Here is a 21,433-nt window from a genome sequence, read left to right as displayed (position 1 = left end):
GGTTATTTGCCACTTTTCATATTCTGAGGGCAGAAGCTTCCCTCTAAATTTCTTCTGCGCTTTGGGCAAACTTTTGTTTTAGTCGCTATCCAACCTAATTTCACACCAGTTATTTTCATCTCAGATCTTGAAAGGTCTGCCATATGAACACGTGAGGCAAGGTAGTGATTATATACTGTGGATCTTAAACTGATTTTCAAAAGGATGCATCACAAGCTCACATTTTCACATCTATAGAACTTTATTAACAAGTAAAACACATCAGCATGTTTTATATATGGGCAAGGACATTCCTATAATACTATATGGCACGATATCATCTAACAGTTGAACTTTATCAAGAATGAGGTTTTAAAAAATAATACACTGATATTTCATATGACTATTTGAAGAATAACATTATTAAAATAACATTTAACAGCAGTTTGAAAATATAAAGCTCATTGTTTACTATTTACCATAAGCTGGAATCATTCAAATACAACAATTTCTATTAAAAAAAGAAGATACTATGCATATTCTACAAACCTAACAAATGGTTGGCTAGGAAAGACTGTGACAATAATTGGCCCCTGCCCTAATACCGCAGTTCCTTCCTCAAAGGGCAGGAGGTTTAGGCAGTCACTTCTCAGTCCAGTACACAGTTACACATATGGTAATCATATAATCTGTCCTCTAAATTTTAACACTTTTGAAAGGAAGAAGCCCTATTTAAGCTGAGAAAATGGGAATAACCAGGACTGTTCTGAGCAAGATCAGGATATCTGTCACTCTAGTTAAATACAGTATCAAATGCAATATCATTACTTTTGTGCTTTGGGGGACAGTACGGACCAGATGAAAAATAAATTAAGGAATCCTAAATTTTTCTCCAATTAAACATTTTGGACTTCACTTTTCCTGTTATAAGAAATGTTAGTGATTATTGTTTTAACAGGTTAAAATTCACGAACAATCTCGAAGGCGTGAGATATTGCATATAAGCTCGAAATAAAAGGCTATGGAGATTAGTATTTTTCCTAATAAACAGATTTTCATTTTTACTGAGTGTAACAGGATTTGACTTTACTTTTAGATTTCTAAAACATATCCTTAACACAGAAAAATATATTTTTAGTTTATTTCATAAATACATAAAAATGAATAATCCTGGCCACAACTAGCTTATTCAAATATAACAGAAGTAACTTATTTTCATTAATTTCCAAGCCCAAGTTCACATTCATTCAAAAATTTAGACACCCCAAGAAGGGTTTTGATTTTCAATCTCTAAGGCAGAGTGCAAAGTGGTTAAGTGTCCCCAAAACATCCCAGCAGCTGTTCTATCCACACTCACAGAAAATGAAGGGAAATATGCAGAATTTGATAAATTTGAAAGGGGATGTTAAGTTTTTAAAAATAATATTCCAATTCCCCTGCTCGGATGAGATTTAAGGCTACCACTGAACTGTACAAATTATAGAGGATTAGGTAACATGCACACTTGAATCTTATAGACCTGGGGGAACAAAAATCAAAACAACAAGTGAAGTTGCGATGTTGGATCAAAAGTGACATATCCATATTTGGAAATCAAGGATGAATACCACAAAAACTAAAATAAACTTTTACTAAATTGAATGTAATGCCTGATCTAATATTTTTAAATTAGCATGCATCATAGCTTAATTTCATTTGAAAATTATTAAAAGAACAAAGTATAGGTCTATAGAAAATTAATGAGATAAAGAGGAGATTCGGCATGAGTTTATATTTCTTATAAGTACATTCTAATTGTAATTAATTTCCAAATCAGGCAACTAAATTAAGTATTGTTTTATTTACCCCATGGTATTGTGTTACTTCAAGGGGTGTAACATTAGGTACTTAAATCAACAATAAAAATTTTCTGCAGGAGAGGAGGCTCAGTGAAGGGAAATAAAAAATAGGAGGCTCAATTAGCAAACATAAAACTGCATGTTTTATTTATTAAAGACAATGAAATAAACAAGAAAATACAGATAAATACAAAAGATGTTGTAAAACATAATAGATTTTATTTTTTCAGAAATGGAAAAATGTCCCTGAATAGTTTTAGATGTATCTTTTAGTAGTAGTCAGTGTCTAATAATAAACAATCAATTTTATGTTCTATTTAGCTGTATTAAATGATTTCTAAGTTTAAAGATGAAATAATTCCCATCATTTTGAATGTTGGCTTTCAAGAGCAAAGATATAACTGAAAAGAAAAACAGATGAGACATAAAATGATTTGCAAAATGTAGTAGCTTGTGAATGTAGATTCCAGTTGTAATAATGATCACATACAGACACTCTCGCAATACACATATACACCCCACATCCCTATATTCCACAGATACATTTCTCAATTCAAGATATGATTTTTACAAGTTAATCCTACAATCATAAAGCAAGAAGCTATTAAAGTACAAGTTTTTATTTGCTAAATTTAACAAACTAAACATCTAAAAGTTATTAAAATGATACTGAAAGATACTTTTATTGGCTTTTTAAAAGACAAATGCAAATGAGGACATCTTAGTCAAAAAATTAGTTTTCAAAAATGTCTTAAATGAAATAAATATAATATCTAATACAATCTCTTCCTGTAAGAATCTCTAAGACGGGCAATGCTAAAAAGCCAAGCTTCTCATTTGATAATCCCTAAAACTGGCATGTCCCTTAAACAATTTTTTTTTCTTATAAAGAACATGTAAAATACCCATATTTTCTTATAATTTGCCCTAAAAGAAACTATCTTTAACATCCAAATTTTCTCTATATATTAAGTTCACTTAATTTAAAATTACTAAAAAGATATCTAGAGACAATTTCTAAGAAAAAAATGTGGAAAGTAACTTATGCATGGTTATTTACAGAAAGAGCTTTGCTAATGATGTAAAATCATATTCAAAACTCTGACAAAGCCTTTCTAAAAATCAGCACTGCAAATTTCAAAAAATCTTTATACCTAACAAAGGATGTTTCATGTATAGAGTTACCAGATGAATCTAACAACCAGAAACTAAAGCATTTGACATGGTTAATTTCATTTTTTATTATATTAAACTTCAGGTCAGAAGTCAATGGCATTTACATGCTGGAAGACTGTTGTTTATCACTTAACTCTTTCAATTATATCACTGATTAACCAAATGTGACTGGACTTCACTGCTACAACTTTATGGTTTCTTTCAAGTGTATGCAAATCTTTTAAATGCGCACATATGCAAATGTGCAAAACAAATGAAATATAAATATTTAAGAGAATGAACAGAAATGGCTATTAGGCATAAACCACCCTGCCATTCAATTTGAGAGCTCTATCTTTTCTTGACTAATGTGTCTTCTGTTATTAGTGGTCTTCTATATCCTATTAAAGTTGTAGGTTTACAGATGATCTGGAATTTCACATTGGCATAAGAAAGGAATGTATGGTTGATGCAAATCTAGGAACAAAGAAAGATTTAGTCTTAAAATGTATTAAGTTGCAGTTATATAAATGATAATACTATAAAACCCCAATTTACAAAGTATACCAAGTATGTAATTTTTTTATAAAGATGACAGAATAGCCTATATCAGAATATATTCCCAAGTTTAAAGCTTCTATAGGAGACCATCTAAAGACATTTACATTATATTTTAGACTCTTGAAAATGCAAACAAGATAATCATACTGACTACCCACAGAAAATCATTTAAATTAGTATAATTACTTTGACTTTTATCATACAGTTAAAACTGACAAACTCTTAATGTCACTGCATGCAAAGACATTTTACTCATTAAAGAGAAAATGGGACATCTTTGCGGGGAGATCTTAATGGAACATTTTAAACTATAATATACTATAATATGATCCAGAAATACAATTGTATTCATTGTACTCTACAGTAGAAATAAACTGTTAGCTTATGTAAAATTCATATAAGTTAAAAATAAAATTTAAGCAACCAAATCACAAACCATATAATTTATGTATAAAAAGAAAACTTAGTATACAACAACCTTGAAAAGCTTTGTACTTGTGGATAAATCCAGAAATTAAGTGTTTTAGCAGACCGTTTGTTTAAGCAGTTCAAATACTTTAAAAGTTCAAATCATTTATAGATATGAATTGTATGGTACTTGCTTTCAAAAACAGGGTAGAAAGTAGAGATGAGGTCTCTTTATGTAAAAATATCACTACCTCCACAATAAATAAATGCTCTCACTATCTACATGGCCTCCAGAAACTCACTGGATACCTAGTAAGACCTTTGCTGATTTCTTTAATTATTATTTACGCAAGCTGTAGCCTTCATTGTTAGTACAAACTGGCACATGTTAAGAAAACAATAACAGAGCTCCTATTTTTTTCACAAAACTTTCTTTCCTTGATCTAGTTTGTTAAGATCAATGCATGGCAAACTGCTTTTCAATCACAGAATTTTTTTGTTCTTTTCACCAGATGTCGAAGTGGATTTCACATTGTTTCATGCAAAATGCCCATCCCTTGTGTGTAAATGCTTTATCATATTTTTTCATGTCTTCAAATTTTTTGCTGGTAGTTACTTCATAAATATACTGTGGTCAAAGTTTCAGTTTACTCATTATACATTTTAAAAATTAAAATTTATGAAATTCAATTTTAAAAATCTATGTGATCTTTAAAAGTTCACTTTATTAAATTTCAATAGGCTGATTGTTAACAATATTAAGTGTGCTAAATCTGAGTAAATAACATGAGTATACATCAAGCATTTAACATGCATCTGGTAAATTTTAATACATAAAGGGAATAAACAGTTAATACATTAATATTTCTTACCTCTATAATAAGAAGAAATATCTTGTTCTATGAGCAGCTGCCATACTTTCAGACATGTTTCTGACTTTTAGATAATTAACAAATCCTCTGAAGAAAAGAAGCAGGCCTAAGAAGGTTAAAATAATAGAGATATTATTTTCTTATACAGAAAGGGGGCATGATATATCTAAAATAGACAATTATAAACAAGATCCTCTTGGATTAAGAAATTTTATCTATAGAATTCCATTCATTCCATAGTACATTTTGCACTATAATGATAACTCCATCATGAGGAAACAGAACTTACTGCCACCTAAAAAGTCTTTCGATTTATTAAGCCTAAGGATATCTGAAGTAGAAATTAAAGTAAAGCAAATCCAGCCATGAAAATCCAGAATTACACAAAAATACATTTAAAAAATGATAGTAAAGTTACCTAATGCACTTAACTGATTCAACTCATAGAAATCCCATTTTACCAAAATTTTCTATTAATATAGCTACTAAGCAAATTAAGGCATATTTACTTATATAAAGTATTCAAGAGAGAAAATGTGTATGTTAATGCTAACAACTGTGGGGTAAAACCAATAAGCCTGACTAGCAATAAATATATCAAGTGTCTGTCATCAGTGAAATCTGTATGTGAAGATATGTGCATTATGTAAAAAATTTTAATTATTAGTTCTTATTTTCAAGTAAAAGCAAAAGACTAATTTACAATAAAAATTAAGATAAAAATCAGGAAAGACTTGAGAAGTAGCCACTCTAGTAATTTCTTAAAGGAACTGAGTTATATCTATCTCAGCATTCTTCTCTGTAAAAACAGTACTTTTAAATAATAACCACTTACATCACAGGTATCTAATAATTAATAAAACAATGCCTGTGAAATGCTTCAAAGCTTCAGATGGAAAATATTAACTAAGTATAAAAAGCAGTACCATTAATAGAATTAAATTTTTGATATACTTAAGCATATAATTCTAAGGGAAACATTTATTAACCCCAGTAAATTTTTAATCAGGTAACTGCAGGGGACAAAAACAGAAGATCCCTATGCAGGTAACTTTTCTTTTACAAGGAAGAAGAGTTTGTCAATTTAAAATGTAAAGTCTCAAACTAAATTTGTACCCCCAACTCCGAGTAATCAAAGTACTAAAAAAAAGAAGCATGTTTATAATAAAGACAGAAGATATATACGATGACTTAAATAAGTATTATAAATTTCAGCTGAATCTGATCCCATCTGCTTCCCAGACCTTAACTACTTCCGTTTGTGACTCCCACTCTGAATTCCACCACGTCTTTCCAGATGCTGTTCAAAGATAATGGGATTGTGATCCAAATGTAAAAGTATTAATGAAAAGTGCAAACTAAAATTATTTGTGAAATCGCCTCTTTTGTCTATGAAGCTATTGTTTCTAAGACACATTTTGTTCTCCTCGGGTATTTTCTAAAATAAACCAATTCATACCTAGAAACCAATCACTCAGTAGCTACTGCTTCTGAGTTCTACAATGTTTTCAACATTCTGCTCATGGATTAAATTTTCACGTTGCCCTAAATGTTCGATTATGGCTCTAATGTAGAAATTGCACTTGTCCTCTGCATTCCTCTCTGTCCCACTCTGTTATCTTCCTAAGATCCTCAATCCCTTAATAATATATAAGCAAATATACTCATTTAATATGCTTAAATACCTAAACAGACTTTATACGTTCTTTCACTTTTAAGTAAGAATCTCAATAAAAAGCACAGAATTCAGGTAGTCAGAATACAAATAACAATATAAAATCTGGCTAACCTCCGTATGTCTTAACTCCCCCCAAAAATCACAACACTAGAATAATTTTACTATTTTTATTAAAGAAAGAATCCAGATCTCTAGTGACCTTAAATGACCACTAAGAATTTGTGTCCCACAAAATCCTACACATCCAATAGCAGGACGAAAATAACAACTCAAGGAGAAGACTGCCACCTACTGAAATGCCATTATTTTCTAGTACAATTAATTTTACTAAAGAAATGTAGGCTTTAAAATTCTATATAGAAATAAAATGTGTCCTTCATGTCAGTAAATAAATTTGAAATGTGCGTTAAAGGTAAATGTAATTTTTAAGATTAACTTAATTATCATACATCTAAAATGAAAAACACAAGGGAACAAAAAATAGAAATCCATAAAATTTATCAATTTGAATAACACGGCATGCTTTATAAGAAGATAACTTTTAAGAAAAGTACAGTGATTATTAGGCATGAAGCCTTTCCTTATGTCTCTCTGGCTGATTAATGATTAATGCAGGGCAAATTTCAAAAGTATAAAGAATGTTTCAGTGATCCAAAAATAAGAAAATGGATAGAACATTCACATTTAACTATCTTCCTGTCAACATTTTCTAAGATCATTAAAAGAAATTACGTACGTATATTTTCCAAGATAAAACTGAAGACAATTATTTTTCAATCATGTTAGTATTTTCAGGTTTTATAGTGTTCAACTGTCATTCAATCTGTATTCTTTAAATTGAATAGCTCTGTATTTTAAATCTAAGAAATCTGTAGTATTATGTAGAATTACGCGAACAGCTGAAATGATATGTGTTTGGATATGAAATTTTACAGAATAATTATTTCCACATAAGTTGTAACACAATTTATAACTTACAATTTTAGGAAATATCAAAAATAAAACTAAATGCAAACTAATCAAAGTGAAATGCACTGAGAATAGGCTTACCAAGTACAAGAAATATCCACCAAAGCCAATATTGTCCATTAAAATATCCAGTAAAATAGTCAGAAAACTATGGAGTAAAAAATAAACATATTAATCATATTTATGTACCTAATTTGAAAATCATAGATTAGCCTCAGTTTCAGAATGATTTACTTTAAGTAATCTCTTAGCACTTAAAAATAGCACAAAAAGAAAAACAAGAAAAAACAATGACATATATATAATTATTTGATTAAAAAAACATGGCAAACAAACATATGCAAAGTATTTTAGAAACAAAAATTAGTTTCAAACTGCTTGTGAGGAAAAAAAGGTAAAAGCTATATATCTGAATCCAACATTTTCTCATTAAAAAGTCCACGTCAGTTCTTTTTTCATAATCTCTCAAAGCCATGACTACCATCCCAAATACACTACAGCAACCCGCTGCTTCAGATATTAACACCAAAAGCCACATTAGTTTAATCTTATCAGATGGGGATGTTCTGCTGACCTCTAAAAAGAAGAGCTTTTGACCTTCTGTACACCCCCTACTGTTAATCACTGCCAAGAATACCAGGCACATAAAGACCCCCAGCTCATTAGAGTCTTTTTATTTTCAAACTAGTTGCTCCAGCATTCAGTTCCTAACAGTGAGCTGAGAACAGCTAAATGAACCTTGAAGTGGCATTTCAACAGTTCCTATTAGTGGCCATGGTAGGCAGTTTCATATTCTCTGTGAAATAAGAATATAAACAGGCATAGATAGAGACAGGGTTTGATAATATTGGACAAAGGTACTTTTCTATGATTAGATTCTAGTCATTATGATTTATTATATTTTTTTATAAAATTATTGGGGTGACACTGATCAACAAAATCCAGTAAATTTTAAGTTACAACCCAAAAGTATGTCATATATATATTGCATTGTGTGTTCACCACCCATAGTTGACCCCTTTTACCCCTCTTTACTTCCCCTCACCCCCACTTTCCTCTGGTAACCATTAATCATTTTTAAAGTTTTTTTTTAAAATATCAACCTAATTTTCTTCAGTTACTTTGGCTATTACTCTTTAGCATCTAATGATGCATCAAATAATTGTTTTCAAAAGTGTTTATTATAATCTATTCTAAAACTACTAAAAATTAGCTTGTTTTATCTACTATTTCCATTGGTCTCCAAACTGAATCTGATTTAACTAAAAATGATTTTGTTCAGTATAGATTTGTCTTCCAAACTGAAATTAATTAAAAGTATCTATTTCCAACTTTATAGGTCATTATTTCCAACTATTCATTGGCAATTTCCATAAAAGCTTAAAATCCTATACTTTTGGTAGTAACAAAAATGCTTAAAAATTATAAGTAATGTCACTATTGAGGAAAGATAGATACTAAAGATTATCTAACTGTTTTTTAAAGCTTTTAAGTATTTTCACAGGAAGTATTTACAATTTGTAAATGAATCATGATCTAAATTCTCAGGCTCAGAGTTTTAGAAATTTCAAAGTTTAAAAAATTCCTAATACCATTAAAGATGCAAATCCCCCATTCACTGACACCTTTAAAATGTACAATGAACGGAGAACTAGAAAATTGGGAAAATATAACTTGTAAAGTAGGATTGCACTACATTATTTTTAATCAAGTGATTAATAATTAGAAATAGAAAGTTTTCAATTAGGTTTTAGAAACTATAAGGACAAGAAATAAAGAACCAAAGCAATACATTTTTAACTTTCTAATTTCAAAATATATTTAATATATAGTCTTAAGTGGCAAGAGGCAACCAGAAAATTAGAACAATGTCATTCATCACCCAAGTTATTTAACTAAAGCTATTCTTTATTTACTCCCAAGTGAAGAATATCATTACCTTCACCTCAAAGTCAAAGAGAAAGACTCACTATGTAAAAAAAATAATGAGCTTTTGGGCTCATTATTAAGTTATCAAAAATGCTGTAAAATACTAAAAATCATATGGCTGAGACCAATTGCTGTTTCTTAAAATAAATAAATAAGTTATGTTGACTGGCCAATCACAGGCAGCAGAAATCAAATTGTAAAAAATAAATTAACCAACAAGAATTTATCCGATTTTATTTTATTAATATAATCCAGTGTTTTATTGTTTACATTCTGTTTACTTTAAAAAAAAACTTGTTTTTAATAAAACACATATACATATTTAAAGAAACAATAAAAACATCAAAAGCCTTACTTACACACACACCAAAAAAACATCAGAATCTTGGGCTAAAGATATTTACACTAAATCTGAAGTTAATGACAACTCAGAAATGAAAAGGAAAGCAGCAGTATGATTTACACATTACTTATTGTCTAATAAAAGGAAACACCAGGCTTTTAGGAGAAAACCTTTCTCTTAGCACTGACTTCCAAGGAAAATTTATTGCTTGGTGCATTATAATAAAAGTCAAAGTACAGAGGCAGTACAGAATTAGGAGAACAGGCACTGAATTGAGACCAAGCTAAATCCAGCCCACATAGAAACTGCAGGACATTAAGCAAGTTATTAGACTCTTTTTATTCTTAGTTTAATCATCAATAAATGGTTGGATTGTCACCAGCATCACTGATACAGATAGGGTTAAAGAATTTAGTGTTTGTAACAAATTATGCCTGGAACATAATAAAGTACTCAGTGAATGGCAGCTATTATTATTTTATACAAACGGTTTTAAAAATTCCTTTTCTTACATCAATTCTCAATAAATACTACTGGTATAATATTAACCTTAACTCAGTAAAGATATTTTAAAGGGAAACTAAATAGTCCTGGTGATCAAACTTGATGCAAGTACATACTTTACAAAACTTTCAGGAACTCTTTAAGTTCTAGTTATAAAGTTCCCCATCTTATCACATTAACTGGAGTTGATTGCTAGATAATATAACCTAGGGTTCGGTTCTAATGCTCATGATGGTAACCCATTTTACATTTTTTAAAAATGAAATTAGAACTCAAATCTGCCAGGGGGCAATTATTACAATGGCTCAAGTTTTAATCATTTCAGAAGAAGCCAATCCATAGGTCTTAACCAAGAATCAACTGATTAATAACCAAAAACCTATGATCTGGTTTTAACAGAGGGAGTCAGATAAGATTACTGAACCCTGCCTGGGAAGTGAATAAATAAGTTTAAAAATAATGAAGAAACACATTAAATTCACAGTTTAAAATATTTTTGGTCTACGGCCATGCCACCCTGAACAAGCCCGATCCTGTCTGATCTCGAAAGCTAAGCAAGGTCGGGCCTGGTTAGTACTTGGATGGGAGACCACTTAGGAAGACCAAGTGCTGTAGGCGTAAAAAAAAATAAAAAATAAGGAATTGTAAGCTGACAAGGTCATTGAGGTCAACCAAGGGTTGCCTCGCCTAAAAAAATACATGTTTTTATAACAGGCACTATTTTAATCAATTTGGTAATGTAAGTACACAAGTGTCTGAAGTACTTAAGAGCAGTTGACATATCAGCTATGTGATTCTACTGACAATCACAGGAGGATGTGACTCATTCAATTAGAAATCAATGTTTAAATAAATATGATTTATAGAAATATATATTTTATTAAATGTATATTAGCACTTAAATATATGGGTAACTTTTAAAAAAAATTATGAAACAGTAAATAAAGCCACTTTTGAACATTCTCCTAGGCCTTATCCTAAAGAAACTAAAAATAAAACTGTAAAAAGAAGTCAAAAGCAGCCTTCAAGAAGCAAAGGTGAAGAACTGGGAAAGGTTATGCTAACAATAGTACTGTCTATGCAACTATTACAGAGAACTATGTTGGACTAGAAGAGTTGTTGAGATACGAGAAAGAAAAGGACTTAATCCTTGTTGTCTCCCTACGCACTATCTTGTACATAAGAGGTACACAGAGGGTGATTTCCAAAAACAGCAGGAAAATGAGAAGGCTTAGAAAGAACATAAGAAGGGAAGACACTGAGTTCTGATAGCCACTTGAAAGACCTATACTTTACTTTTGATCTCTTAATGTTATGAAAAAAAGAGAGAGAATGAGGAGATATTTAAGTCCATGATAATTTTACTAACCAATAGAAATTTTTGTTTTAACTGATTTTAGGCATGCCTGTACCATGTCACAATAGTGGTAGCCACGAGTTACTGAGCATGTATATTTGTGCAGCAACTTGGCAAGATACTTCAATTATATTATTTCCATACCTCACAAAATTCTTGAAAGGCAGCTATTATCAGCCTATTATGAAGAAACTAATGCTCAGAACAATTTAAAAACTTAAAGTTAGAATAGTGATATAAAAAAGATGAGATTCAAACTTAATTTTTTTCTGCTTTCAAAGCTCTTTCCATGTACACACAGTAGTCCTCCCTTATCTGCGAGGGTTATGTTTCCAAGACCCTGAAACCACAAGCAGTACTGAACTCCACATACGTTTTTCCCATACATACATACCTATGATAAAGTTTAATTTGCAAATTAGACATAGTAAGATTAACAACAATAATAAATATAACAATTATAACAATATCCTGTATAACAATTACCATAGACTGTACTAAGAGTTAGGTGAATATGGTCTCTCTCTCTCAAAATATCTGGAATTTTCCACTTAATATTTTTGGACTGTGGCTGACCACAGGTAACTGAAACAGCAGGAAATCAAAACTGTAGATAAGAGGGGACTACTATATTAACAGGCTATCATAAACACAGTTATAAACATTCACACCACAGAGATCACTATAATAGTTAAGTCTAGAAGGTATAAGTCTCAAAATAATTGAATTTATATGCATAAAATGAACAGTTATGAACCACACAGGGAATTTCATATATTTTTAGAGATAAAAGTGACAGAGGTTATTATCAAGACACTCACCCTGACAATAAGGATCCATTTGATCAATGAAAGGCCAAATCCACAGATGGCACCATACCTTCCGGCTATGGTATTGGTGATACAGAAGGATAAGCAAAATCCAAGCCAGTTGAAAATAAATGCCACTAAAAGCAATAGAAACAGTTCTTTTAAAACCCATACTTTGGAAACAAATTAAGAGAGACTTGATATTAACAATACTTCACTGTTCAATGGAAATAGCAGTCCCCTTTCTTTTAATTCTGTACCAATTAAACCTTCTTTACAGACTGTGTTTTACCTTTTGCATGTTATTTACTATACATCAACAGATGGGTAAGCTTGGTTTCTTGTCAGTTGGATCAATAGCAATAAATTCCTTAAAGTTTATCACCAATGGATGAAACATTTTTAAACCAGATAAAAACCAGGTCACAATGTAGCTCCCATGTGATCCCACCCAAGAAGCTCAGCCTAAGCAATAGCCAACTAATCAGCCAATATTAAAGATGAGCCAAATAAATTATAAAATCAGGTTCCAAGAGCAGATATCTTCATTGCCTCTTCTTCCTCCTAACAAAACCTTGTTTTATCCCTTCCCAGACTCTCCGGGGAAGGCTGGACCCTGCACTTAGCCCCAAAAGGTGGGTCCCAAGTCATCTGGGAAAATCACAAGAGGCCAAAACTCCCTGCCAACAATTTTTTTTTTTTAATAGGACTTCCGAAAAACATTTCCTGGTTCTTAAAAACACAGCAAGTAACAGTGGCTCTAAATTGATCTGTTGAAGCTGGGTGATGGATAAATGTAGATTTATTATACTATTGCCCACTTCTATGTAAAAAGAAAAGAAGAAATGGCCCTCGCCCTTTCCACTAGATGTTTGAACATGAGACCTAGAACTGCTGCAGGGATCTTGCTATCAGCCTGAGTATGAAACCACCTCTCCAAGTGCGGGAGAGTGAAGAAAAGCAGAGCCACCACACTGATACTTTCTGTGCCTTTGTACTACACATCCAAGCACTGCCTATCTTGTGAGATAATCTCCTAATTATTTAAAACAGTTGAGTAAGGGTTTTCTATTACTTGTAGATGAAACCATTCTGAAATAGGTCCTTGAGATATAATCAGAGTGCCCTATTTGTGCTCAAGTTGTCAACATTACCAAAATAACGATAGTAATAATATTAATAAAACTTCTAAAGATCAATGGTCCTGTTCAGTGCCCATCCTCCTGCCCTATATATCTCAAACTAACCCTCAGAGAGAACAAAGTAAATTACCTAGAGAAATTCTGACTTTTCAGAATTCTGAAGACAAAGGGGAAGCACATTAGGTTAAGATTAAATGGAGTAGCTATTTCTTTGAAGAAATTTCCCTACTTTAGTTAATTTCTTCCTTCCTAATGCTTTCTAGTCTCAGCTTTCTCAATCATTTATGGGAAGCTGTATTATACAGTGAAATAGTCAGAAGAACAAGTTTTGAAATAAGAGAACTGTATTTGAGTCACAGCGTACTCAGTCACTAGATATGTGACCTTGGATCCTGCTGACTTCTGTGAGCCACTGTCCACAGTTCCCAGATCTGTAAGTACCCACTTCACAAAGTTGATAAGAGGATTAAGTGAGATGATGAATGTAAAGAGCTTAACATAGTACAGAACGTGGCACATGGTGATTCCTGAATAAGTGTTAGTTATCATTATTACCTATACAAAATGATCTCTTCACCTTACAGAGTAGGTCCTATCTTTTCTGGAAAAAAAATTTCAGGAGACACCACTGGAAATAAAGCCTATTTAACTTTCCACTTTTTCTTTTTTTAAGCCTAGATATGGATCAGTATTTTGCTATCCTCTATATGTGTGCTATCCAATGCCACGAGTCACACTGCTTCTTCCTTGTGCCCCAGGAACTCTTCCTCCTCTATAACGGCTATTTAAATTTAAGTCAAATAAAACTAAATAAAATTAAACATTTAGTTCCTCTGTAACTCAATCCACATTTCAAATGCCCAATAGTCACATGTGGCTTGTAGCTACGATATTATCAAACAGCAGAGATATAGAATGCTTCCATCATCATAGAATATTTTATTAGAAATAGCTGCTCTATATCTCATTGGCTAATATTTGTGTTAGCTATGTAGGAAAACACATAACACTTAGCTAATCAAAAAATAATTTTATATCTATTTAAAATAAAGAATTTACAACAATGAATAGCAGTAGAGATTCCCAACTGGTATGGCACATACGAGTTTGTGACAGGCTGAGCTATTTCTCTCCTTGGCCCTCAGGGCAGGCAGGCGAAGTCTGGGTCAGAAGACAGAGTGCCACCAGCCCTGAGCACCTTCTTCCTTTATTCCAGTGTGCTGTCAACATTTTATCATTTTGTAATCATGCTGTTAAAATATAGGAAGCACTGAGGCAGAAAATAAAAAACAAGAAAATATTCCAAAAATATATTCTTACCTTTCAGTATGTGTACATTTAGCTTTGGGAAAAAAATAATTCAAACGCTGTCCAATTAATTTCTTCAAAATCAGACTTACCTATATCTATTATTCGTATCATTGTACCCACACCAGAAATAAGATGCAAAAGAACAAAAAGTGTTTACTGAGCCATCATGTTTTCTTTTTGCTCTCCACCAGTGGTACGGATTCCTATAAACTGTGCTCATATGATATAACTTGTTATGGACTGAACTGTGTTCCTTTAAAATTCATAGATTGAAGCCCTAATCCCCAATGTGCTGTATTTAGAGACAGGGCCTTGCGGGAGGTAATTAAGGTTAAATGAAGTTATAGGGTAGAGCCCTAATCTGACAGGACTGATGTCCACATAAGAGGAACAGACACCAGACAGCTCTCCCTCCACATACATGTATAGGACAGGTCATGTGAGAATATGGCAAGAAGACAGCCATTTGCAAGCCAGGAAAAGAACCTGCACCAGAAACCAAATTTTCTGGCACCTTGATCTTGAACTTCTAGCCTCCGAATCTCTGAGAAAATAAATTTCCATTTGTAAGCCACCCAGTCTGCGGTATTTTGTTATGGCAGATGGAAGAGACAAATACATAATTTAACCATCTTTAATTGGTTTAATCACTAAGATAACAGTGAAGCTGGTGACCACTTGTGCATAGATAGACTCACTTTTTATGTCCTTTGGCCTATAAGATAGAAAGTAAAGCTGAATATATCTTAAAAGTACAGAAAAAAAAGAATCATTCAATTCTGGACCCTCTATGACATGTCAGAGTTGGGGGTGTGGGGAAGAGAATTTAATAAAGGTACTCTAAACTGTAAACATGTAAAATCTATAAAAGAAACAATGTGTAGTAGAGGCAGGAGAATATATAGAGGCCTAGGAAAGAAGAGAAGAACATTTTTCTTTTAGCTCTACTTCGTTCATGCTACATTTCCCTGGAAATCTATGGTAAAATAAGGAAGCTTAAAAGGTACAGGGCACCTAACTCCCCACAAAGCAAGGCCAAAGATAGAACCCAAAAAAGCAACACACTTATATAGCCTATATTCCTTAGGAAATGTAAGATTTGGGGACGCAAACAGCAAGGAAGCAAGGAAACAAACTCAGAAAAATTAGTGAAGTATGCTTAGTGCTGCTCTGATTCTACTTCTCCACATTCACCTTCAGAGTGCTCTTTTTTGGAGGAAAGCAAATCAGGAAGGGTCAAACAGGTTAATGACATTTGAAATAAGGCTGACGACCACATTAAATCACATTACTTATTACAACTAAAAAAGGTTAATTCCCAGTTAAGGATGGAGAAGAATATTACCATCACCTTCACTTAATAAAACTCCATAATTTGTGTATTCATATATTTTCACTCATTTGATCCTCACATTAGCTCTTTAAGAAGGGCAAGGTAAGAATTAATTCCATTTTACAGAAGGACAAACTGAGACTTAGAACAGTTAAGCTCCACATAAAGTCGCAAGGCAAGAAAGTGGTATAGCCAGGAATGGAGCATCACGTCTTTTCCCCCCTTATATAGTTATCTTTTTACCATCTATACCTCCCACTTACCCAGAAAGGTTAGCAAGATAACCTAGAAAGCAATATTGTACACTATAGTTTCTCTATTAAACAGTATAAGGCTATACTTTCAAATTTGCAATAACCACAAGATACTTATTGATTAAAAAGGGGGAAACAGTACTTCATAGTGAAGAGAGCTGGCAGACATCAACTTAACCTGAGAATTAATATCACCAGTAATAAAACATATGTAGATCATACTCTGCCCCCCCTCTGCCACCCCCTGATATGATGCACTAAGGACACATCATTTCTGTAGTATTTCTGGAGAAGGGAGAGGGGAGAGATGAATGAGGAGAGGGGATGGAGGAAGAGGGAGGGGGAAGAAAGGAAAAGAGAGAAATGCATAACCTGAATCTAATCATGAGAAAAAACTAACCAGTACTCTTCAAGAAGAATCAAAGTCATAAGAAACGAAGATTAAGAAACTATTCCGGATTAAAGCAGACTAAGAAAACATGGCAACTAAAATCAACATGCAAGCCTGGATTAGAATACGGACCAGAGAAAAGACATTAGTGGGACAACTGACAAAATTTAAATAAGGTTTGTAAATCAGTTAGTGTATTTTGTTAATATTAATTTACTAATGTTGATTACTGAACCAAAGTTACATAAAATGTTAACACTTGGAAAAAAGCTGGATGAAAGTTACATAGGAACTGTATTATTTCTACAACTTTTTCCTAAGTTTTAAAGTATTTCAAAATAAAAGTTTTAAAATTAAAAACCTTGATACCTGCTTTGATAATAAACAAATGAAAATCACAGATGAATGAATATATACATAATACGAACATTGAGAACTTAATTTTTTGATCACAGAAAAATCTTCATTACATATAAATGTACCAGATTTCCAAGAAAGCAAGTTCTCAGCAAAGAATAATCAATTTCACTATACTTAATTCTGAACTTAAACAGGGGTAAATTTTGGTCCTATTCTTAGGCTTTTTGTTTAAACTATCAGCCATTAAGAAAGACATGAAACTAATAATTTATTAGTTTTAAGACATTTCCACTAAAATTATAATCAGATAAAAATTATTTCTCTTATAAGTAAAACAAATTCAATAAAATTTAATACTTCACAAATATTATGAGTTTCTTAAGGTACAGTTACAATTCTTAGGTGTTCCCTTTCTAGATTCATTTACAACATGTAATGTCTTCTAAAAGCTATGTAAAAACACAGCTTTGCATGCATAGAACAAATCATTAATGTATTTTTTCATTATGTGTCATATGCAGACAACTCCTTTAATAACTGTAACTTACCTACTGTGACTTGTCCACAGTAGGTAAATTTACTGAATAAAGATCATTGATCATTAGGCAAATACAAATTAAAACCACAATGAGATACTACCGTACACCTATTGAAATGTCTACAGTAACTCTCATTCACTATTGGTGAGAATGCATAGCGGTATAGCCAACTTTGGAAGACAGTTTGGTAACTTCTTACAAATCAGAATTCACATTTCAAAACACTCTTTTCTCTTCAAAGGTACAACTAATTTAATTTCTCTTTAATTATGTTATCCTCAAGTCTAAAATGGGTGTAATGCAGATGATTAATTATTACTATAGCACACTGATTAACATATGATACAAAAGGCTTGACCCTGGAAGAAAAAAATTCTAAATAGAGCCCATTACATTCATTTTTAAGTACTAGAGTTCAAGGTCATTTTCAAATACTGTCAATTATTCAATAAGCCAAATATTAATTTCTAGCTTTTAACTGATAAATAACTAAATTCTATTCCACTCTCTTAGAGAGAAAATCCGTTAGGCATATAATAGGCATTTTGTAATGACACTTTTAGGGATTATGAGAAGCTAAAACATTATCAGGGATACATATATTTCTTTCTTTACATTTTCTGAACATGAACATGCAATTATCTTACTCAGTTTAGGTGTAAACTTTCTTTAGAGTTACATGTGGTAAAAAACAGAAATGTGGATGTTGAAAACAGAAAAGGCAAGAATTAAACCAACGAAAGGTTGTAACTGAAATATTCTTACTGATATAATGTAGTTTTATTTGTACAACTTATATAACCTGAAATGCTTAAGTTATAAACCAAGTAAAGAAAATCTATTTCTGAATCTTAGAAATAGACAATAGAATAGAATCTATATACTAGCTACTGGACAGTTTAAGGAGAATGGAAAATACAGCAAGTTGCAATTTGTAGAATGGCCACTAGATGGTAGTGATTACAAATAAATCTATGCTTAGTAAAGCAAATAAGCTCAGGCACTGGCCTACAATCCACCAGAAAACAATATGTAAAGAAATAAAGATGAGAAACAATTTATAATTTTACTCATAATAGTGCAATATTTATAGAATAAGCAAAAAAATATAAATTGCAGAAACATAATTCAGTAAAATTTTAGTAAAAGTCACAAAATTTACATTAAATATATTAAATATAAACACATATTTATATTTACATTAATTAATATATGATCACTGGCCAAAAATAAAGTCAACTAAGCTTCTACATTGTAATGCATTTACAACACTGTTACATCAGTGAAATGTTTTCATATCTAAAAAAATAAAAACTAAAAAGATGATAGTAGGGTTTAGTAACTACAGAAATGAAGAAATAATACTTAAGCTTTGAGTCAAATAATTAGATGGTATAAAAAACATGTTTTTATTCCTAAGAAACAAGAATTTATACTACAAATAATACAATAAATTTAAATTCGTCTCTAATTAAGAAATCAATGTTTACGTGACTTCTTGTAAACAAAATATGCTACAAAGTGTGTTATCAATGTAAAAGGTTACCAGCTGAATCAAAACTAAAAAAAAAGCCAAGGTTCACTAGACTAACAGTAAAAAACAGTATTTATAGCCAAAATGTTTATTCATTTCCTTTTCATCACACTTAATATCGTATTTAATTAGAAATTGTAACTAAAACAAGACTTAAATATTAATAGATTTGAAAAGAAAACTATAACTGCCAGCCCACTATCACCCCCATTTCAGAGTGGTTATCTACTTCTATTCTTCACAAGATGAAATAAAAGGAGGCAAGAAATCATTCCAAAATGGAGGAAAAGATGAGTGAGTTTCCAGACTCAAAAGTAACTCAATTCGGGAAGTATGTATTTTCTATTTTTAAAGTTGAATGTGGCACTTTAAATAAACTATTCCTTGGTTTTATTATCAGAATAAATCATAAATTAAAATGAATTAAATTAGCTTTTTATCAAAGGTATGAAAACTTGATCATTTAACTAGGTTGAAAGCAAAAATTAACCATATCGTAGACTAATAAATTTACTTACATTATTTAATATTAGGTTTCCAAAACTTATTTTAGCAAACAGTTTATTGAATTTCACAATATTAGTTATTGAGTTTACTATGTGCTAGTTAGGAATTGAAATAATAGAGACAATAACAGTCATCCCTCAAGGATCAGAAGTCTACTTTGTAAGTCAAATATCAAGAATTTTGCAACATTTTATAAAATATTGCTTAGGTTTCTGGGCTTCTAACTACTCACCATTTCCCCTAAATAAGACTTACTCTTTCATATTTCTGTGTCTCAAATCACATGTGTTCTAGTTGCCTAAACTATTTCCTTTTTCAACTTCTCTGATTTAAAGACACTCAAATGGCAGTCCTCTGTCCCCAAAGCAGAATTTATATTTTCATTCTACATGTTCCTCAGTGTTGAATGGACATTCATCCTTTCTCATACAAACACATATTTAGCATAAATATGTCTGTATATCTCTATACAATGAGCATCTTAGCATAATGACTATAATACATAAGTATCTGCTAAGTGTTTAATAAATTCTAGGATTTGTATTGTAACATACAATCATACTCAGCTAATAGGGGGAACAATTTACATTTCAAACCTGGTAGATACCTGCTAACGACACTTGCCTTTCTTCACTGTCTATAGTATTTTAAATATACACAAAGCTAATATATGCAACAACAACAAAAAAGTTTGCAGAAAGATGATCACTTACTAAAAAATGCCAGCATGAAAATCCCATCATTGCCCACTCTGAGCTGGTCTGCATCACTGAAGTCATCTCTTGGTGGACACTCTTCCTCCTGATTCTGCAAAACATACAACAGTAGAACAGCTCACTAAAAGAATTATAACTTTATTATCTTAAATGTAAGGATAAGAATTCAAGTCTGCGGCCATGCCGCCCTGAACATGCCTGATCCCCTCTTATCTCAGAAGCTAAGCAGGGTCAGGCCTGGTTAGTACTTGGATGGGAGATCAGCTAGGAAGACCAGGTACTGTAGGCGTAAAAAAAAAAAAAAAAAGAATTCAAATAAAATCTACTATCCTCAATTTGTTGTAGAGACAAAAATAATGAGTACAATGTCTAACATATAATAAGCACTCAAAAATATTAGCAAGTATTAATTTTTCATGGGCATGCCTGAAAAGAGTAACTTTAAAGGTAAACACAAAAATAAAAATTGAATAATATCGAATTAATGAAAATAATATCAAGGAAGACAGATGTGACACTGCTGCATTAAGTGTCAAATGGGAAACAGGAACTTTCATAATCAGTGGTAGAGTATAAATTGGTACAATCTCTGGGGTTCGCAATGTGGCAATATTTATCAAAAATAAAAATGTACTCACCCTTTGACCCAGCAATTCAGCTCTTCAAATATATTGTACAGATAGATATACACATTTTTTCCCACTTAAATTCAGGGTTCCACACTGTGTGTGGAGGCATCAACTGGCCCCCCTTTAAGTTATCCTGTAGTAACTGAGGCTCAGAGAAACTGGTGTGAGAAAGTGCTAATACTCTGGCTACTACTACTGATGTGAAAATAAAGTTTTTGTTTCTAACTCAGCAGTGTCATGTCTTCTGCCAGCATCCACAAAACTAACAAGCTAATCAGGTAGCTCTACTAGTAAAATCTCAGATCATTCACAATT

General features: G+C 31.8%; 1 protein-coding gene and 2 pseudogenes across 1 annotated transcript in view; 2 read left to right on the top strand and 1 right to left on the bottom strand.

The window, feature by feature from the left end:
* Positions 1-222: 222 nt before the first annotated feature.
* NDFIP2 (Nedd4 family interacting protein 2) overlaps positions 223-21,433 on the bottom strand; it is a 62,322-nt gene continuing 41,111 nt past the window's right edge. The window contains exons 4-8 of the mRNA XM_011355479.2: positions 20,487-20,580; positions 12,415-12,539; positions 7,542-7,608; positions 4,814-4,919; positions 223-3,449 (exon numbers count right to left, since the gene is read on the bottom strand). Coding sequence (XP_011353781.1) covers positions 4,816-4,919; positions 7,542-7,608; positions 12,415-12,539; positions 20,487-20,580 — 390 coding nt within the window. The 3' untranslated portion in view covers positions 223-3,449; positions 4,814-4,815. The remainder of the gene's footprint in view (positions 3,450-4,813; positions 4,920-7,541; positions 7,609-12,414; positions 12,540-20,486; positions 20,581-21,433) is intronic.
* Positions 10,736-10,854, top strand: LOC111736693 (annotated as a pseudogene).
* Positions 20,660-20,778, top strand: LOC111736731 (annotated as a pseudogene).

This window comes from Pteropus vampyrus, unplaced genomic scaffold, assembly GCF_000151845.1.
Source record: "Pteropus vampyrus isolate Shadow unplaced genomic scaffold, Pvam_2.0 Scaffold21, whole genome shotgun sequence".
Taxonomy (NCBI): Eukaryota; Metazoa; Chordata; class Mammalia; order Chiroptera; family Pteropodidae; genus Pteropus; species Pteropus vampyrus.
The sequence above is the reverse complement of the archived record's forward strand: the minus strand, read 5'-3'. Positions and strand labels throughout refer to the sequence as shown.